The 17,959-nt window shown below is 43.5% G+C and overlaps 10 protein-coding genes and 1 non-coding gene across 11 annotated transcripts; all 11 read left to right on the top strand.

Moving 5' to 3' along the window:
- Positions 1-43: 43 nt before the first annotated feature.
- On the top strand, positions 44-776 carry O0I10_005477 (uncharacterized protein; the record flags this gene model as incomplete). The annotated part of the gene is made up of 4 exons (XM_058485517.1): positions 44-240; positions 297-324; positions 391-500; positions 563-776. The coding sequence occupies 4 exons, from the start codon at positions 44-46 to the stop codon at positions 774-776; spliced, it is 549 nt and encodes a 182-aa protein (XP_058343664.1).
- Positions 777-2,033: 1,257 nt separating this feature from the next.
- O0I10_005476 (uncharacterized protein) lies at positions 2,034-2,651 on the top strand (the record flags this gene model as incomplete). The annotated part of the gene is made up of 2 exons (XM_058485516.1): positions 2,034-2,416; positions 2,471-2,651. The coding sequence occupies 2 exons, from the start codon at positions 2,034-2,036 to the stop codon at positions 2,649-2,651; spliced, it is 564 nt and encodes a 187-aa protein (XP_058343663.1).
- A 778-nt stretch (positions 2,652-3,429) lies between these two features.
- Positions 3,430-4,883, top strand: O0I10_005475 (uncharacterized protein; the record flags this gene model as incomplete). Its single annotated transcript, XM_058485515.1, has 4 exons — positions 3,430-3,759; positions 3,825-4,588; positions 4,654-4,728; positions 4,790-4,883. The coding sequence occupies 4 exons, from the start codon at positions 3,430-3,432 to the stop codon at positions 4,881-4,883; spliced, it is 1,263 nt and encodes a 420-aa protein (XP_058343662.1).
- A 590-nt stretch (positions 4,884-5,473) lies between these two features.
- Positions 5,474-5,558, top strand: O0I10_005474. Its single transcript has one exon. It is a non-coding gene; the product is annotated as a tRNA-Ser (tRNA).
- Positions 5,559-5,856: 298 nt separating this feature from the next.
- On the top strand, positions 5,857-6,117 carry O0I10_005473 (uncharacterized protein; the record flags this gene model as incomplete). Its single annotated transcript, XM_058485514.1, has 1 exon — positions 5,857-6,117. One exon carries the CDS (start codon positions 5,857-5,859, stop codon positions 6,115-6,117), a length of 261 nt encoding a protein of 86 aa, XP_058343661.1.
- Positions 6,118-7,844: 1,727 nt separating this feature from the next.
- Positions 7,845-8,078, top strand: O0I10_005471 (uncharacterized protein; the record flags this gene model as incomplete). Its single annotated transcript, XM_058485513.1, has 1 exon — positions 7,845-8,078. The coding sequence occupies one exon, from the start codon at positions 7,845-7,847 to the stop codon at positions 8,076-8,078; it is 234 nt and encodes a 77-aa protein (XP_058343660.1).
- A 26-nt stretch (positions 8,079-8,104) lies between these two features.
- O0I10_005470 (uncharacterized protein) lies at positions 8,105-8,420 on the top strand (the record flags this gene model as incomplete). The annotated part of the gene is made up of 2 exons (XM_058485512.1): positions 8,105-8,210; positions 8,263-8,420. The coding sequence occupies 2 exons, from the start codon at positions 8,105-8,107 to the stop codon at positions 8,418-8,420; spliced, it is 264 nt and encodes an 87-aa protein (XP_058343659.1).
- A 558-nt stretch (positions 8,421-8,978) lies between these two features.
- Positions 8,979-9,662, top strand: O0I10_005469 (uncharacterized protein; the record flags this gene model as incomplete). Its single annotated transcript, XM_058485511.1, has 1 exon — positions 8,979-9,662. One exon carries the CDS (start codon positions 8,979-8,981, stop codon positions 9,660-9,662), a length of 684 nt encoding a protein of 227 aa, XP_058343658.1.
- Positions 9,663-9,743: 81 nt separating this feature from the next.
- Positions 9,744-10,421, top strand: O0I10_005468 (uncharacterized protein; the record flags this gene model as incomplete). Its single annotated transcript, XM_058485510.1, has 1 exon — positions 9,744-10,421. The coding sequence occupies one exon, from the start codon at positions 9,744-9,746 to the stop codon at positions 10,419-10,421; it is 678 nt and encodes a 225-aa protein (XP_058343657.1).
- Positions 10,422-12,817: 2,396 nt separating this feature from the next.
- Positions 12,818-15,728, top strand: O0I10_005467 (uncharacterized protein; the record flags this gene model as incomplete). The annotated part of the gene is made up of 11 exons (XM_058485509.1): positions 12,818-12,878; positions 12,943-13,302; positions 13,363-13,447; positions 13,505-13,551; positions 13,632-13,639; positions 13,705-14,041; positions 14,099-14,198; positions 14,257-14,412; positions 14,462-15,313; positions 15,375-15,486; positions 15,555-15,728. The coding sequence occupies 11 exons, from the start codon at positions 12,818-12,820 to the stop codon at positions 15,726-15,728; spliced, it is 2,292 nt and encodes a 763-aa protein (XP_058343656.1).
- Positions 15,729-15,945: 217 nt separating this feature from the next.
- On the top strand, positions 15,946-17,794 carry O0I10_005466 (uncharacterized protein; the record flags this gene model as incomplete). The annotated part of the gene is made up of 9 exons (XM_058485508.1): positions 15,946-15,964; positions 16,029-16,310; positions 16,368-16,566; positions 16,639-16,930; positions 16,990-17,051; positions 17,119-17,239; positions 17,300-17,494; positions 17,560-17,672; positions 17,743-17,794. 9 exons carry the CDS (start codon positions 15,946-15,948, stop codon positions 17,792-17,794), a joined length of 1,335 nt encoding a protein of 444 aa, XP_058343655.1.
- Between the last annotated feature and the right edge of the window lie 165 nt (positions 17,795-17,959).

The raw sequence follows: 17,959 nt of genomic DNA, 5'->3' as shown, positions 1-17,959 counted from the left end.
AGAATATTGTCATCCCTTTTTTCTATCATCCTTCCTTTCTACTATGAGACGCACTATCATTGCTTTGTTCTTGACTTGTCTCTGCTTAGCATTAACAGCTTCCTATGTCATTGTATACCCACGCAATCAACCTATCCTGACAATGGAATCCTCCTCTTCCTCATCGCCATCACCACAACCAGCAACTCCCTCATTCCAAGGCCATGTCATTAGCGCCAAAATGAACAATGCCACCATCAAGTGAGTATGCTATTTATCTATTTGAGTCAATCCTATATTAACATAAGGGGGAAAAGAGCCGAGTTGGGGCGATCAACATGGAAGGTAAGTTGTCAGTGTTACTCCAACCTAAACGATAGCAGCATGTTGACATGGACGGCTTTTCGGTAGCTTTTGCATACGATGGCGGCACAGTTTCCAGATAATCCATCCGATGAAGAACGTGACGCTTTGACGCATTACTTTACATTGTTGTCAAGACTTTATCCATGCGGTGAATGGTAAGTAGGTTATCACCCATAGGTAGGATCGGATCATTGATACATACTCCTTGGCCTCTTAGTGCCGCTCACTTTCAATTGTTGCTGGAGCGTTATCCACCGCAAACTTCCTCAAAGGTCGCTGTCTCCCAATGGCTATGTGCAATTCATAACAAGGTCAATGAACGACTCGGCAAGGAAGTGTTCGATTGTGCTGATATCCAAGAGAAATACCAATGTGGTTGCGAAGCAGACCAGAAAGAAGAAGAAGAGGATAGCACCCATTCCAATACATAAATACTTTTCTATTTCAACATCTTGAAAATGTGTAAGGTTATGGTTTATGGAAGATGTTAGTCATATGGGTAGTACTCGCCAGTGCATTCAAAACGTAATTGCGTTATAATAGTAACGATGCTTCATGTAGTAGAGGATGCATATGAAGCCATGGACGCTTTGCCTTTTGAGAAAGTTTGTTTGATGTAATTCGATGTCTTGCCTTCCCCATGTTGAGATTGCCGCTTGGTATGTAGTCAATAGACGAAGGAGGTGTGCAATACAATCTTGCTTTCAAGTCCCTGTGTACATGCAAAAAAGGAGATCGTGATTGATTAGTGCATTGATAAAGATATCAACCATTAGGTCCAAGAAACTGCATCATCAACAAGTGATAAAGTAGCCTCATGGTAAGTTTAAAAGATAGCCTGGGGTGACCCTGTGAATTGAGGATGCTCATGCATTGATGATCCTTGCCACCCCCTATTTCTTGCATCATCATCGTTCCTATGTTCTTTGTTATCTTTGCAGTGATTGGCCGTATACCTTGAAGGAGCCTTTGTGTATAAGATTACCTTTCTTTGTATCTTTTTCTTTGTTCTGCATACTGATACAAGCTTAGCTAATGACTCGCTCATTCAAACGCCATTCAAGTGGACCTCCTCTGAAGTGGCGACTCCTTTGTTGTTGGTGACAAAATGTACCCAGAAGGCATGATGAAAAAGCTATACGGCTTTTTGGAAGATGAATACGACATTGATAGCTGCAAGTGGTTTGATGGTGCATGCTCTGGTATTGTATGTGACATGATCGTGTTAACCTTGATACACCAATCCTTCACCAATTCATCCTCATCCACCCTTCGCGTCAACTATAGCAAGAAGGTCTCGTGTAACATCATGTAGCCAGGATCCCATGCCAAGCATAAACTTTCTCTCTATCACACACACGCACACATCCATTACTATCGCCAAATTGGACTTGCTTTATTCCCGGCAACTAGGCCAAAGGATTACTATATTAGCTAAGGAGCATTTGATGACAGCCTGCCGATTTCTATCATAATAAAGTTGAGTTTTCACTATAACAATGAGCGTACAATATTGAACGGCGTGGCTGTACGATATGAGAAGGTGTCAAATGTCCTGGGTGAGGAGGCTGCATGAATTGACGTAGCGGGATCAAAAGGTTCTGGTACTTTCAGGAAAACTAAATAACCCCCGCCCTTTTATATGTATGTAAGGTTTTCTTTGACTCTTGACTCTTCCTCAATTACCCATGCAATACCACAAACGAGTACATTCACCATCAGAGTACGATCTTCTCACGTCCGAGCATGCACGTAAAAAATACATTACCGAGCAGTTTGCGCGCGAAATGGCGGCCATGTCGTTAAGCCAACAAGACCAATGGCAGCACTATAACCATTTTACTCCACCACCACCGACGACGACAACTGCTACTAGTGCTATTAACCCAACCATGGATACAACCCCACCATCATCACCACCACCACAGCAACATCTAGAACAATCACTCAACAAAGATGACCAAGATATTAGCCTTGTGAAGACCAAGGTGAATGGCACGTATCTTCCTCTAGAACAACGACCAGGTGATGAGAGACTTCGGATACCGGATTTCATCTTGCATCCAAATCGGTAAGGTGTTTACTACATACCCTTTCATTGTTGACTCTCTAACCATAATGATAGGATACAAAATGTACGTGATTTTGCTAGGTATGCACCTCCAGTGAAATGGCGCTTGGCTACACCTAATGAGGAATTGGACGTGAATCACCCAACAGAGGAAATTGAAGAGGATTTATATAATGATACTACTAGTAGTAATAGCAACAGTAATAATAACAATGATTTCATGGATGTTGATTAAAGCAATTGGGTGACACAAATGTTGGTTTTGACAGCTAAATACTGTAACAGCGAAAAAGAAATGATCGCAGCTGCATGCTTTTGCTTGGTTTCGCTTGTGTGACGCTCATCTTGCGCTCCTGTTACGTCGCTTGGAGTTGTTTTAGCGATCCATGACCTTACTGAAGTTTCAATGTATCGATTGTTCTCTACAAGTGCAAAATCAATATGCCTTCCAAACGTATTTCGTGCTTTTTTTGCAATACCGTTTCACCATCAGTGTAGTCGCATTTATCACCTACACCACACAACCTTTACTGGCTGACACTGGATTGCTCAACATGGTTGAAAAATGCATTGTTATCTTCAAATGAGGGTAAATTGACCTATGATACCACGACAACCTTCAGCATGTATATATCCAACAATGAGGAGTAGATACAAAAATTAGAGACTAGTGATCCCATTGCTCAGCTTCTACGTACTATTAGTGATAATAAGAAAGTATCATTTTGAATAAATGGTCAACCCTCATGTTATCATTTATTGTGAAATATGACAATGAAATGCTATCCTATGTCTATCTTGGACAATGAGTATAATAATACCCGTATTGGTTGTGTGCCTAGAAACGCATGATTCAAAGGAGTAGCAGCAGGCAGATGGAGAGAGATCAGGGTGTGTGCTTAATTTCAGACCCAGTCGGCTGTTGTCCTCTTTCGCTTGCTCGATCCCTCCACAATCACCTCGTTCATAGATCAATCCACGTTCCTTTTTACACAATGGATTTCCAGTCGCTGATGGCACAGGCGTCTGCTGTGGCCAAAGCCCAGGATGCAGTCCTTGCTGAGAAAGCTCGACAACGCCGAAAAGAAGAAGACGAACGTAGACGTAAAGAAGAGAAGCAACAACGAGCACGAGAGGAACAACAACGCATGCTCAGCTCAATCCGAGAACAGAATGAACGACGACAACAACGCATGCTTCAAGAAAAGCAACGCCAACGTCAAATTGAACGTCAAAAGACAACGACAAGCAATGCCAAGGCATCGACCAAAAAGAAAGCTTCTACATCTGCAACAACAGGCAACGGGGCGTCGTTGTTCCCTTTACGACCCACAGCAAAAAAGGTATATTCATTGTGTGTTATAGTGTCAAGCGAGGTTTTAACATGTTGGTATTTTATATTGTCTAGGATGCACAATTGTCATTTGATGAGCTTATGGCTAAAGCCAAGGCAATGCCTACATCGAAAGCAGCCGCAGTTACCAGCACCATGAATAGCAACAGTAACCACGCGACGATGTCGTCTCGCCCAACATTATCTGGCAAACGGCCTCCTCCATCATCATCTTCATCTTCATCATTATCCAACGTCTCCTCCTCCTCCTCCATCAACACAGCAACAGCTCAACAACAGCATACCCAACGCAATATCCCAAACATCTTTCACAGGAAGCGTGCAGCACAAGGTGGGAAGTATCCACCATCATCAACATCAACATCACCTTATTCAGCATCCAATGTCATCTCCTCCTCAGCATCATCATCCATGTCATCTGTATCAGCAAAGGATCGTATTCGTCAAATGTACCGGGAACCACCTCAACGATTGAATGCCAAGAAACGTGACACTCGCTCTGTATCAGAAATACAACGTGATATTCGCCATTCAAAAGGCATTTATTCGGATGATGAAGATACACGCTCTGATCCACGTCTTATTCGCAACAAACGACCCGCCATGGCTCCACGTCCTGGTTATCAACGTGATGCTCCTATGCGCCGTATGCCATTCCGACGACCCACGGATATACGTCGTCCTCCAATGAAACGCAAAATGCGACATGAAGAAGAATTTGATGAGGAATTGGATGAATTCATTGTGGATGATGAGGAAGAGGAAGAAAATGATATCTCTGCTGAAATTAGTCGCATCTTCCGATATGACAAGTCAAGGTATGTTGTTATTGTTGTCTTTAATGTCTATATTCAATGGCTCATCATCATGATACATGTATTAGATTCAATGACGATATTTTCTCTGATGATGATATGGAAGCTGATGCACGGGAAGTCTTGCGTGAAGAACGAAGGAGGTATGCTATTCTATATGTTTCTTTAGAAACCCATGTGCTCATTCCCTTTCTCTTTCTCTAGTGAACGAATTGGTCGTCGTGAGGATATTGAGGAAGAAAAGAAGGAATTGGAACGACTCAAGCGGATGAAAAGCAAGGGAAAAATGAAAGCTTGATATTATGCAGCACCACAATAATGGCAGTTCTTGCGTATTCCATGCTGCTTACACTTCGTTTGTTTACGACATTTGCTCATTTTACTTTGGATCACTTTTATACGGATAAACTTCTCCATTCGCATGTAATTAGTTTTCATTGTAGTTTTTGCTTTTTCTTTTCTGTCTTCTTTGATAAAATGTTTACTCCTTGGGCAAATCTCGGTTGTATTGTATACTTGGGTCCCATAATTCAAAATAATACAAGATGGTATGGTTCCTATTGACTTTTTGATATACGTTATTATGATTGTAAGCGCCTTTGGAGCGTGTAACACTCAATAATTGTGCATAGTGAAGCTGAGATTGCTATTACCGAGAACCGTCGGGGTTCATGCTGCCTTCATAATCTCCACCAATATAATCATACCTCAATTTTTTACACAAAATTGGTACATGTTGAGCTCCCATATTCACTTGCCAACTTCACCACCATGTCCAGAAGCACCTCCGCAACATCAGAGTACGAAAATTGGACACGTACGATCACCTTCCAAATTAGGAAGTTGGTAACTCTACCTGAATACTCAAACATAATAAAAAACAAGGGAGACAACATGGCCGAGTGGTTAAGGCGTGAGACTAGAAATCTCATGGGCTCTGCCCGCGCAGGTTCAAATCCTGCTGTTGTCGACACACCTTGAACATGAGATGTTCGCCTCATTCTTTTTTGAATCCAGATTTTGTCGTAGGTCATGTGACCACGTGACCTAGCTTTTGCTCGTTCCTTCTAGAACCCTTTTCCTTTTGATGCTGGCAATTGCTAGAAGCCCTTTACTAGCATCTTCCACATCATTCAGAATCCATACATTGAACATATATATATCGTGAACATCCTTAGCAATAAAAGATCATCACTTATCATAGCAACACCAAAAGTTATATCATTGGCCACTGATCTAATCAGCCATACGATAACGACAATTGGTAGCTGATGACTTTTAATCATCCATCGCCTTTGAACAATCGAGCTTTTCAAGAATATCGTGAACCAATCCCGGAACCTATTGAATTATCTGACGACGAATCTCAAGTTACAAATCGACAACCGTTTATTATGGAAGGCATTGAACAAGAACAACGACAAGGACAAGGACAAGGACAAGGACAAGGACAAGATATGAATACGGCTATTTTGACTGCATTGACCCAACTGCTCAAGAACCAGGAGAACCAAAGAGGCCTTAATGTTTAGATCCAAGCTACGAGAACCGGACACTTACCATGGAACAAGAACCCCACATGCCAAGCGAAAGCCGGTTACGATCTGTACAACGTTATGCTGATGTGACTGGAATGGATGAAGTTGACCGAGTCCAATATGCCATCAATCTTTTTCGAGGAGATGCTGACACATGGTGGCGTACAAGAGAAATTGTTGGACATGATGCAAGCACTTGGATTGATTTCTGCAAGCTGGTACTAGACGAATTTCGACCTCGCAATGCCAAACAGACTGCACGTGATCGATTGGCTGCATTGACACAAACTGGCACCGTTGAAGAATATGTGAACGACTTCCGCAACCTTTGGCTCGAAATTCCAACAATGACTGATGATGAAGCTTTGGACCGTTTTGTACGAGGATTGTTGAAAACGTTCAAGTCTATGTACGCACCCAATTCCCGACCACAACTGCACAAGCTGAAAGAATCGCATTCGCCTACGAAGGAGCCATGTCGTTACACCAAAATGCTGCCGACAAGATGACAAGACTTGAACCTCCACGACAACCATCTCGGGATGTTGAATACATGGATTTGGATGCTGTACAAACAAGATATCGACGTAATGATTGGCGCACACCAAGAACCTTCAGTCGTCGTGACAACCGCATGAATCAAGAACCACCTCGTTGCTACAATTGTGGAGGCCTTGGTCATCTACAACGTTCTTGCCCATCCAACTTACCTGGTGAATGGCGTTATCGACCTGCTTCTCAACGACCTGGCAACAAGCATTTAAAAGACGAGGCGCGACGTATGTAAAGGAGTCATCGTCGCGCACAAACATCAATCAGCAAAACTCCTTGAATGCAACCACCACCACTACTCAGCAAGTACCTGAAGGCCGGCTCATTGATCTCACCGAGGAACCCGATTTTGGAAATGTCAACCCGACACCTGAGCTAGATTTGGATGTCAATCATTTGAAGGAACTCAACGCAATAAAGGAATCTGATTTGCCCTTGTATTCAATGGTCTGCAATGGAACACCTGTTACTGTTTTGCTCGATACTGGTGCTAGTACATCTTACATTTCACCACGTATTTGCAAGCACATGACGCATCACTTGGTCCAAGGACGAGAGGTTGAAACAGCTGGTGGACATACTATGGCGATCAAGTCACTCGTATCTTTTGATCTTTCAATGGCTGACGGCTACACCCATCCATGGAAGGCGTATGTGTTTGATACCAAATTTGACATCATCCTTGGCAGAGATTGGTTCAAGCATGTACAACCGATACCAGATTGGCGACACGACACCTGGCAGATCAAACAAGGCAACCACACCCATATCTTGACTCCAAGTCGCAAACGGCAGATTCCTGATTTGGCTTATCTTCTCAGTCATCGCGAGATGCAACGATTGTCACGCACCAAGGCTATTTCAGTGATGTATTTGTTCTATACGGCTGACAAGATCGACAAATACGATGGCACCTTTGATACTTTGATTCATGAATACGCTGATGTCTTCCGAAACGAACTACCAGGCTTACCTCCAGATCGTGATATTGAGCATGTGATTGATACTGGTGATGCTCAACCCATCAATCGGCATCCTTTCAAGATGAGTCCTCTCGAGCTGGATGAATTACGGCGTCAATTGTCTTAACCCAAACCTTGGGATTGATTGAACCAAGTAACTCTCCATGGGGTGCACCAGTTCTGTTTGTCCGCAAGAAAGATGGTTCAATGAGACTCTGTATCGATTATCGCGCTCTCAATGCAGTGACACGTCGCAATGCCCATCCCTTACCACGAATTGATGAATGTCTCGAACGTCTTGGTGGTGCAAATGATTCTTCTCCAGCATCGACCTCAAGAGTGGTTACCATCAAGTACGAATCCGACCTGAAGATGTTCCAAAAACGGCCTTCAACACAAGATACGGTGCATGGCAATGGAAAGTGCTCCCTTTTGGATTGACGAATGCTCCACCTACTTTCCAAAAGATGATGAATTCAATCCTTGGTGATTTCCTCGACAAGTTTGCCCTGGTTTACCTGACGACATCCTTATCTTCAGCCGTACCAAAGAAGACCATCTCAAGCATGTTCGGTCGGTGTTGGATCGTTTGCGGTTTTACAAGCTATACGCCATCCCCAAGAAGGTGAGTTCAACAAGACTGAATTGGAGTTTGTCGGCTTCCAAGTGAGTGCTCAAGGTATCCTGGCTATCCAAGTCCAAGGTCAAGGCGATCTAAGAGTGGCCCATTCCCACCAATGTTCAAGAGGTGCGGCAGTTTATCGGTTTGGCGTCTCATTATAGGCGATCTATCTGGGTGGCTTCTCAACGATTGCTGCACCACTCACGGACGACAGCGGGAAGTGGGAGCAAGACGCGTTTGATTGAATGGACACCTGAGTGTCAATCGGCATTCGAAGAGATTCAGTCACGCATGATTCAAGCACCCACCTTGGTACCACCCAATGCAGCAAGGCTCCTTTGTGATCGAAACGGATGCATCCGATTTTGGTGTTGGCGCTTGTTCTTTTGCAAGAAGGTGACGATGGTGAATTGCATCCTTTGGCTTTTGAATCCAAGAAGCTTTCGTCAGCGGAGCGCAATTATCCCGCACAAGAAAGAGAGCTGCTGGGTATCTTGCATGCGTTACGTTCTTGGAGATGTTTCATTGAAGGTCGCTCTTACATATACGGATCATCATCCAGTCAAGTATTTCAGGTCTCAACGCAAGCCCACACCTCGTTTGACTCGATGGATTGCTGAAATGGAGCTGTATGATCCCGATATCCAATACAAGCCTGGCAAAGACAATCATGTACCTGATATCCTTTCTCGACGTGATGGTGCTCAGCTGTCTTACCAATGAATCGGATATGGAGCCTGAGTATCTTTTATGCAACACGCGCAATTCAAGAATCCGATTGGCCAAAGTCACTTGCGTCCCGAAGAAAAGGCCATCATCTTATGCTGGATTTGTTACGCAAGCATCGTGAACAATTTGTGGTGCGTAATGATATGGTTTTTCGCAAGGTCAAGGTGAACAACACTCTTCAAGAAGTCCGCTTTGCAATGTTCTCTCGGCGTGCTGACATTGTACAAGAAATCCACAAGGCTTTTGGACACCCTGGAATGACCACTATGCAGGATTTGGTGCGTAAACGTTGGTGGTGGCCCAACATGAAACAAGACATTCAAGAATGGATTGCCCAATGTTCACAATGTCAATTGGCTGCTGGTGCTGACCGCAATAATCATCATGCACCTATGCATTTGACCGAAATCCCGCCTGCTTTTTCTCGTTGGCATTTGGACTTTATTGGAGAATTACCTACTACCACAAGTGGTAATCGTTGGATACTCGTTGCTGTTGACTACACGACAAATTGGCCTATTGCTCGTGCTGTTCCTGATGCAACCAGTGAAGCCATTGCCAAGTTCATTCACGAGGAAATTGTTATGCGTTTTGGCTGTCCTGATGAAATCGTAACCGATCGTGGCGCTAATTTTATGGGCAAGTTCTTGGATTACTACCTTGGTCGACTTTAAAGTTGCAAACACAACTTGACTTCGGCTTTCCATCCTCGTTCAAATGGCAAGGTTGAACGTACCAATGGGATACTCAAATCCATGTTACGCAAGTATGTGCATGGTGAAATACATCGCTGGGATGATTTTCTTGACACCGCTTTGTTTGCATGCCGCATTCGCAAACATCGAACGACACAAATGAGTCCATTTTTCATGGTGTATGGTCAAGACCCCAAGTTACCTGGTGATCCATTGCGTCCTCTTATTACTGCTGATGAACCACAAGATGATCCCCAAGCACATGTTTCAAGTCGACTCCCCACACTTCGTTCCTTACGTGATGCTCGTGCTCAAGCTATTACAAGGATGCAAAAGGATCGTGAAAAAGACAAGGCTCAATGGGATTTGCTCACCAAGAAGCAAGTTTATTCGGTTGGCGACTTTGTCTTATTACGACACGAAAACAAGTTTGGCTTGGAATACAATTGGCGTGGTCCTTACAAGATTGTTGAACGTAACCTTGACACGGATATCTACAAGTTACACAGCATGAATGGTGAAGCATACAAGTCTTGGGTGCACACTGATCGTTTACGTCCCATTCATATCAACAAGGCCGATGGTAATCCTGACACATGGTACGATCCCACTGCTACAAGAGCACGTTGGCGCCAACTTACCGATGCTGCCAATACTATTGCTTCCGTGTTGGTCGAGGGCGACCAAGATTTTCGGGAGGGGTATTGTCGTAGAAGGTCATGTGACCACGTGACCTAGCTGCTCGTTCCTTCTAGAACCCTTTTCCTTTTGATGCTGGCAATTGCTAGAAGCCCTTTACTAGCATCTTCCACATCATTCATAGAATCCATACATTGAACATATATATCGTGAACATCCTTAGCAATAAAGATCATCACTTATCATAGCAACACCAAAAGTTATATCATTGGCCACTGATCTAATCAGCCATACGATAACGACAATTTCAGAAGGTCACGTGACTTGGATCATGCATTGATAGATGACTATTCTTATCATTCACTCTGCGTAAAAGTTCTTTACATTATTCTCTATGATTCATAAATGATTCTTGCTGCTGGCACAACAAGAAACTTGGAGATGGTTGACAACGCAATGGCGTATTAGCTAAAGTATGCCTTTAATCCCAACATGATTTACAAGAAATACATCGTCAGGTACAACGAATCGCTCTAATAGGGATACATCGATTTGGAAAGTTTCTATCCTTTGGGTGTGCATTGTGCGAAGGTAAATAGATGGGCGTGGGGTGGTGGTGATATACCAGGCGCGTCAAACATGGAGTTGGATGATGTTGGATGTACATGGTCGACAGGTTCCACAAAGGATGATGATAGTAGTTACCATAGAATAACGCGTAAAGTACTACAATGGGATGCATCAATCGTACAGGATGATGGCATCAAGCACAATAACCAAGTTGACAATGCATACACCCTTTTTCCACGCATCACATGTATACCCAAATCCTTCCATCCCATGTATCAAAGCAATAACCAGATTCATTATCGATAAGAAGTCGCATGTATTGAAGCAAGTTGCTACATGTAAACACAGCTGCTTCTCTGTAATAGCTATCTGCTGTTCATGTATAAAAAAGGCTGGGAGTCGGGTTGCTGCAAGTAACTTGATACAGTGGAGGAGTAAAGACCTGGCAAACGGCGAGTACTGTTACGTTTGGTCGTGGTAGAGGAATGGACAAGAGCGTGATTGTAGTACAGTGACAACGTTGTGAATGCTGTTTGAAACAATGAAGTAAAGACGTTGCTATTGGCCGCTGCTGCAATGAACGCTGTTTCGCTTGGTTGTGGCAGAGGAATGTACAAGAGAAGCTGTAGTGTCAAAGAAACGTGGGTGTTGTAGTAAAGTGTGCACGCCATGGACTTGCCATTCAGTCAAAGTCTTTCGGATCAAGGCGGTTGTAGGATTGACATGATGGGTTGAAGTGGGACAATCGCTCGCAGCTGGTAATTGCACTTAATGGGGCAACAGTTGAGAATGGGAGGAAGAGGGAAGTATGTTGAGAGAGGAAGAAGCGGGAATTAAAAGGTCGGACACCTCTTGTATAAATGCATGAACACCGTACATCAATCCTTGTTGATATTGAGATTTCCCATCTCAAACTTGAAACTTTCACACAGGGTGCACTTGGACATGCTGATCACGTTGTTCTAATAAAGAGCACATACTTCATTATGAAAATTTTCGAGAGCAAAGGTCCAAAGTGTAGGAGAGACGATGATCGGAAAAGCGTGTAGGCGCCCCGTGACCCCGAGCTTGCCAATCTCGAACTTGAAACTCTTACACAGGGTGCTCTATCAGGCACGATGATCATGTTTGTTCTAGTAAAGAGGTTCTCACTTCATCATGAAATTGAGTGGGAGCGTCCGATGGTGAAGGGTGCACGGCTCATGGAATTGATATGTTCCCTGCTACAGCGTTTCTCAGCCAAATCCAATCGGTTCAAGAAAGTTCAACGATAGGAATGTTGGGCTGGAGCCTAAGAATCGTTCACATGCATTAAAATGGACAGTGGCTGAAAATGGGAGAAGAGGGTATTAGCTGGCAGTTTATGAAATAGCCTTGAGCTGATATATTCCCTCCCGTGAACATTGTTCCAGGACAGCTTATTACTCTTATCACTAAGGTAGTCTTTTATTGTAAGTAAGGATGGCGAAGTGTTGCAGCTTCTTGCAAGGATGAACACTACTACGTGATAGTAATGTGATTGTGTAAATGTGCAACCTTTAATTGTAAGACTATTTTACTCCATAAGCAGTACTGATGTGTTAAGTCATTCAGCGAGGAATCAAAAGTATACGAGTGAGGGAGACAATCGGGGCTTCTCGTCGAGATGTATTATGACAATTGCTAGTAGTGTGATCATTTGGTGTTCATGCTGTTAGATGTCACCTATGCAATCACCGACATTTGGGCTCAACATGTTGAAATCATGCCGATGTTGTATGACCTAGTATTATCCACGTGACAAAAAGCGCTGGTGTTAACTCTCACGCTTTTCTTTTGCTTGTGCGGGTCGTCTCTCTTTTTCTTTGTTTCAGTTGCAGCAGCGCACGTACGCTCTCACTCTTCCTCTCTCTCTCTCTCTCTCTCTCTCTATCTTACACACACCTATGAGCGAACAAGAACAAAATGCTGCTGATGCATTGCAAAGCAATAGCAATGAGTTGACAAGTAAGTCTTGCCGCGACAACTGACTTGGCCATGCATAATGACAATTCAACGTTTTTTATGCCAGCAGATACAGCCGAACCACCGCCGTCTCCACCTCATACTGCCAATAGTGAATCCTCATTGCCAGCAACGACTACAGCAGCAGTTGTAAAAGTCCAAGAAGATGATACAATCATTACTGATAACAACGAAGGTGTCGAGGATGAAAATGGATCCAAAGACAACAATAGCAACAACGTGGAGCCAAAGGTTGTATCATCAGCAACGACAAACTCACATGACAACGATCGCCTTCCCGACAAACCACCTGCACCAGAACCCATGGCAACCAAACCATTACCCTCTCCGCCATCAGCATCTCGATCCACACCTCGTATACAAGCAAGAACCAACACCCTTTTGCCAAGAGAGCAGGAAGTTGCAGGTAATACAAAAACCATTGATGTGAGTAATGCAGCAATGCTTATGCACATACACATCATAGATCAAGCCATGATGGAAGGCATGGATGCTTTGTTCAACAATCGATTCTCGGTTGCAAAGTCAATATTCGAATCCAGAGCGCGAGAGTAAGTAATGCTCAAAAGGGATACTCAAATCATGTTGACACACCCTATGTATTGTAGTGATCCACTCTACTCATTAGGCAAGGGAGCCATGGCATTTATCCGAGGTACATAGAGATGATGGAATATCGAAAAGGTTATTGACATCAAATGTATCTTTATTCATACGCTGGATGGTTTTCAATAGCGATCATTGTAAGTATATATACATGGCTTCTTCACGATAAGATGATATTGAATCGATCCCATTTTCTTCATAGTCGTCGACACCATTTGATGCTGATAGAGCGATTGATGAGCTGAGCGAGACATATGAATTCGCGAATGCCCAAGTGGAAGCTGCACAAGCCAAGAAACCTTTGAAGGATACAGTGTCCCAGATTTTCACCAACTTGCTTGGAAAGAATACAACAGGCTTACCAACCAACACGCGACCATTGAATCAAGAGGAACTTAAGGAGCAATCTGGATTCATGGCAAACGGGGCTCTACGTGCACATGTCATTAAAGCTGAATGCGGGCTATTGATGAGCCTTGTTTGGCTTTCGCAAGAAACAGTGCTAGGTTACCTGAAGATGGGATTAAATTTACGAAGAGGTAAAGAAGGCATGGGATAGAGCGATGGGACATGCTGAATGACCATGGTGCATGCAGCCTATAGCAGCTACAGCTTGGTGTGGCAAGAATACAAGCGCATGGGCCAGGATTTCTACCAACATATGGATGCGAACACGATTGCTGCCGTACAATTTGGGTAAGCTTTGGTTATGATCTTGGTATACGTATCTATTGAATTAACATTATCTTTCCAGAATTGGATCGGTGCATCTTGTGCTTTCGTCTTTACCACCTAAGATCCTCAAAGTGATATCAGCTTTTGGATGGCATGCGGATCGTAATCTTGGATTTGCTCTATTGAAGCTATGCTTGGAAAGCAAGACTATTCGGTCGCCATTAGCCTCTATGATGTATGTGTCCTTTGCTTCAACAAAAGTGGAATATTAATGACGCATACAGGCTCTTGACGTACTATGTTCTCCTTACTTCGCACGCACCATTGATATTGAATTCGGAGCTCATGCAACCAGCAGTGGATTGTTTAATGGACGCACAAAAGACGTATCCGAATTCAGCCTTCTTTCTCTACTTTGCTGGTCGTGTGTCACGATTATCACGAAGCATCTCGCTTTCTACGCAATCTTTTGAATATGCACGTCGAGTAAGCCAAGGCGATTGGGCTGAAGCACCCATGACTACGTTGACAGGATATGAAACAGCTTTCAACCATGCCATGCAACTCAATTGGAAAGCAGCTGCGGAGCACCTTGATCAATTAACATCATCGCACAGTCGACCATCCTTTGTCAAATTCTTCTATGCGGCATGTATGGAGATGGCGGGTGATCGTAGTGGGGCTGTTCTTGCTTTTGCTGAAGCATCTCAATTGGCAAAGAAAAACAAGAACCCAACTCAGCTGGACCAACTCGTGATCGAACGTGTCTCGTTTTATGAAAACAGCGGATACCAAGACTTGGATCTAAGTCTACCAGCATTGGAAGTGTTATTGTTATGGAACTCACTCGCATGCATGTCGCACGAATGCTTATCAGAGTGCATGGAAAAGGTGGACGAAGCATTATCATTGATTTATGAGCGAGAGCGGCAGGAGTATCAAATAAGGACCACAGAAATCGCGCCCAACGTTGATCCACCTGATTACTATTGTGAGCGTGGCACCCTGCTGCTGATCAAGATCTCAATCCTGAATGCCATGGGTCGAAGTCACGATGCTATTGTGCATTTGAATTGGATCATTGATAATAGATCAAGGATTGTTGGTGCCAAATGGATTGTTCCCTTCACATACTGGTATGATACATTTTCAGCAAAGGTATATGCATGGAAGAAAGGTCATTGACATTTATTATAGGGAAGCGGGTGTTGCTAGTTGGAGCATGGAAGACAAGAGATCCGTTGCACTTGCCATGTGGCAGCAAGCTTTAAGTATATCTGGATACGTATTGGAGTATCAATTAGCTATCGTAAGTCGCGTGCATGAACGTGTAGTGCCTATCAAAGTAATTATGCTCATAAAAGTTACCATTCATAGCGCTTGAATCTTGCCATCACACATGCCAATGACCTGGGAGTGCCGAGCACCACCAGCACGGCAAAGAGTGAAAGGAAAAATAGCATTGGACAGCAACAGCAGCAGCAGCAAAATGGACATCGACGCTCTCTCCCTGCAACTGTACAATCTACTGAATCATCATCCGATATATAGATGTTATCACCGTAAATTAATTATAAAGATGCCCTTGATTGTTATGGATCATCATTCTTCTCTATGAAATTTCTGATGCTTTTGAAATTCAGAGCAAAGGAAGGAGACACGCGAATTGACGGGCTCCGTGTTGCTGAATGCCAATACAATTCTGAGCCAAAAAAGAAAAAGAGGACACTTCTTCCCTTTCACACCCACTCCCACATTTACAGCAACTATGGTCACCTATGGTGGAGGTACTCTACTATACGCTTTATACAAACAACACTCTTTATTGATTATACTTTGTATATCCTACAGACGAGGTCAATGCGCTTGTGTTTGACATGGGCACCTCATCGACACGCGCTGGCTACGCCGGTGAAGATACACCCAGAGTCATGTTCCCAACTTCGTATGGTTTCGTGAAAGAAGAATCTTCAGCAAACGACAATACAACTTCTGGCGATGGCGATGTGACCATGGGTGAAGCGTCAACCACGACAGATGCAGCACGCAAAAACCAATACTACATTGGCGACAACAAGATCAACAGCTGGCGAAAGAACATGGAGATCCGGAATCCCATGACGGATGGCATTGGTAAAGGACGCACGTTTATTGACTAAAAGAACAAGGTACTTATAGTAAGTGATATAGTATCGGATTGGGATGCTGTTGAGCAGATTTGGAACACAACCTTCCGTGACATGTTACGAGTCAACCCTTCAGAGCACCCATTACTCTGCACCGAGCCAGCATGGAATACAGTGGAAAACAGAGAAAAGATGATGGAATTGGCCTTTGAAAAGTTTGAATTTCCTGCATTTTATCTTGCCAAGGATGCCGTCATGACAGCGTACGTGTGTTTGGAGATGCGACAAAAAGGAGAGATGATGATGGCAAGTTTGCTTATATTGTGTATGATTAGCTTTTCTGTTGGACGCGCCACAGCACTTGTACTTGATTCTGGAGGTGGCATGACAAGTGCTGTACCTGTTTACGATGGCTATGTTCTCAAAAAGGGTATCTTGCGTCAACCTATTGCTGGTAACCTGGTTTCCGAACAACTCCTCGACATGCTCAAAACCGATTTGAACGTTGATATCACACCTCAATACGAGATCACCAGTAAAAAGCCGGTAGAACAAGGCCAACCACCTCAAGTTGAGAAACGTGTACGCCCTGATACAGACTCCAGCTTCCACGACTATCAAGTGCGAGTACGTGCTTTTACATACCTATTAGTGGCCATGCGATGATTGACGCTATCTATTTCTAGCGAGTGATCCATGAATTCAAGGAATCGGTTTGCCAAGTATCCGAAGTCACCTATGATGAGGGGTAAGGATAGGGTGGAAGGGAACAAGGGGCGCGTTCATATCAATGTATGATATTGATCTTCGCATAGCATCATGGGGTCTCGCCCACAAAAGCCTTTTGAATTCCCAGACGGATACAACAACATGTTTGGGGTAGAAAGATACAAGATCCCTGAATCACTTTTCCAACCACAGCAGTTCTTACGCAAGGTAATCATGGTAAAATGGGGGATCGTGCTGCAAACAAAGACTCACGTGAATGGTTTTTAGCCCGTACCAGGAATTACTCAACAACAAATCGATTCCAGCCTTGGCATGCATCATCTGATATTTAGCAGTATCAACAATTGCGATATTGATCTTCGACCTTTACTATTCAACAACATTGTCGTCACGGGTGGAAATTCATTGTTCCCTGGTTTCAATGAAAGATTGAACTACGAGTTACCTATGTTGGCCCCAGGAGTAAGTAGGGTACAACAAGACGAGATTCGTGTGGATTTGAATTGATGAACCTGTGACCCTTTTAGAGCAAAGTCAAGATCCACGCAGTTGGCAACCAAACAGAGCGCAAATGCAGCAGCTGGCTTGGTGGCTCTATTCTTGCATCTTTGGGTACCTTCCATCAACTTTGGATTTCAAAGTAAGTTAGCAGCAGCACCTTGATTCTTTTTGCCACTTTGCTTTTACTGATGTCCCTTTCTTTTACCTAGACAAGAATACGAGGAACATGGTGCATCAATTGTAGAGACAAAATGCCAATAAATTTTATGAATTACCCACATGTATGTAAACAAATCACAATGCCCACATCATATAGAAGGTTAAGGAAAAGATAAAGAGCAATATATGTCATTTTATAAAGGTATATACATACACAAGGGCTGTAGCATAATTTGAAGTGATGAGAGGTTATAAAATCGAATGGGG

This window comes from Lichtheimia ornata (genome assembly GCF_029851405.1).
Source record: "Lichtheimia ornata isolate CBS 291.66 chromosome Unknown scaffold00022, whole genome shotgun sequence".
Classification (NCBI taxonomy): domain Eukaryota; kingdom Fungi; phylum Mucoromycota; class Mucoromycetes; order Mucorales; family Lichtheimiaceae; genus Lichtheimia; species Lichtheimia ornata.
This window is presented reverse-complemented; position numbering and strand designations above follow the sequence as displayed.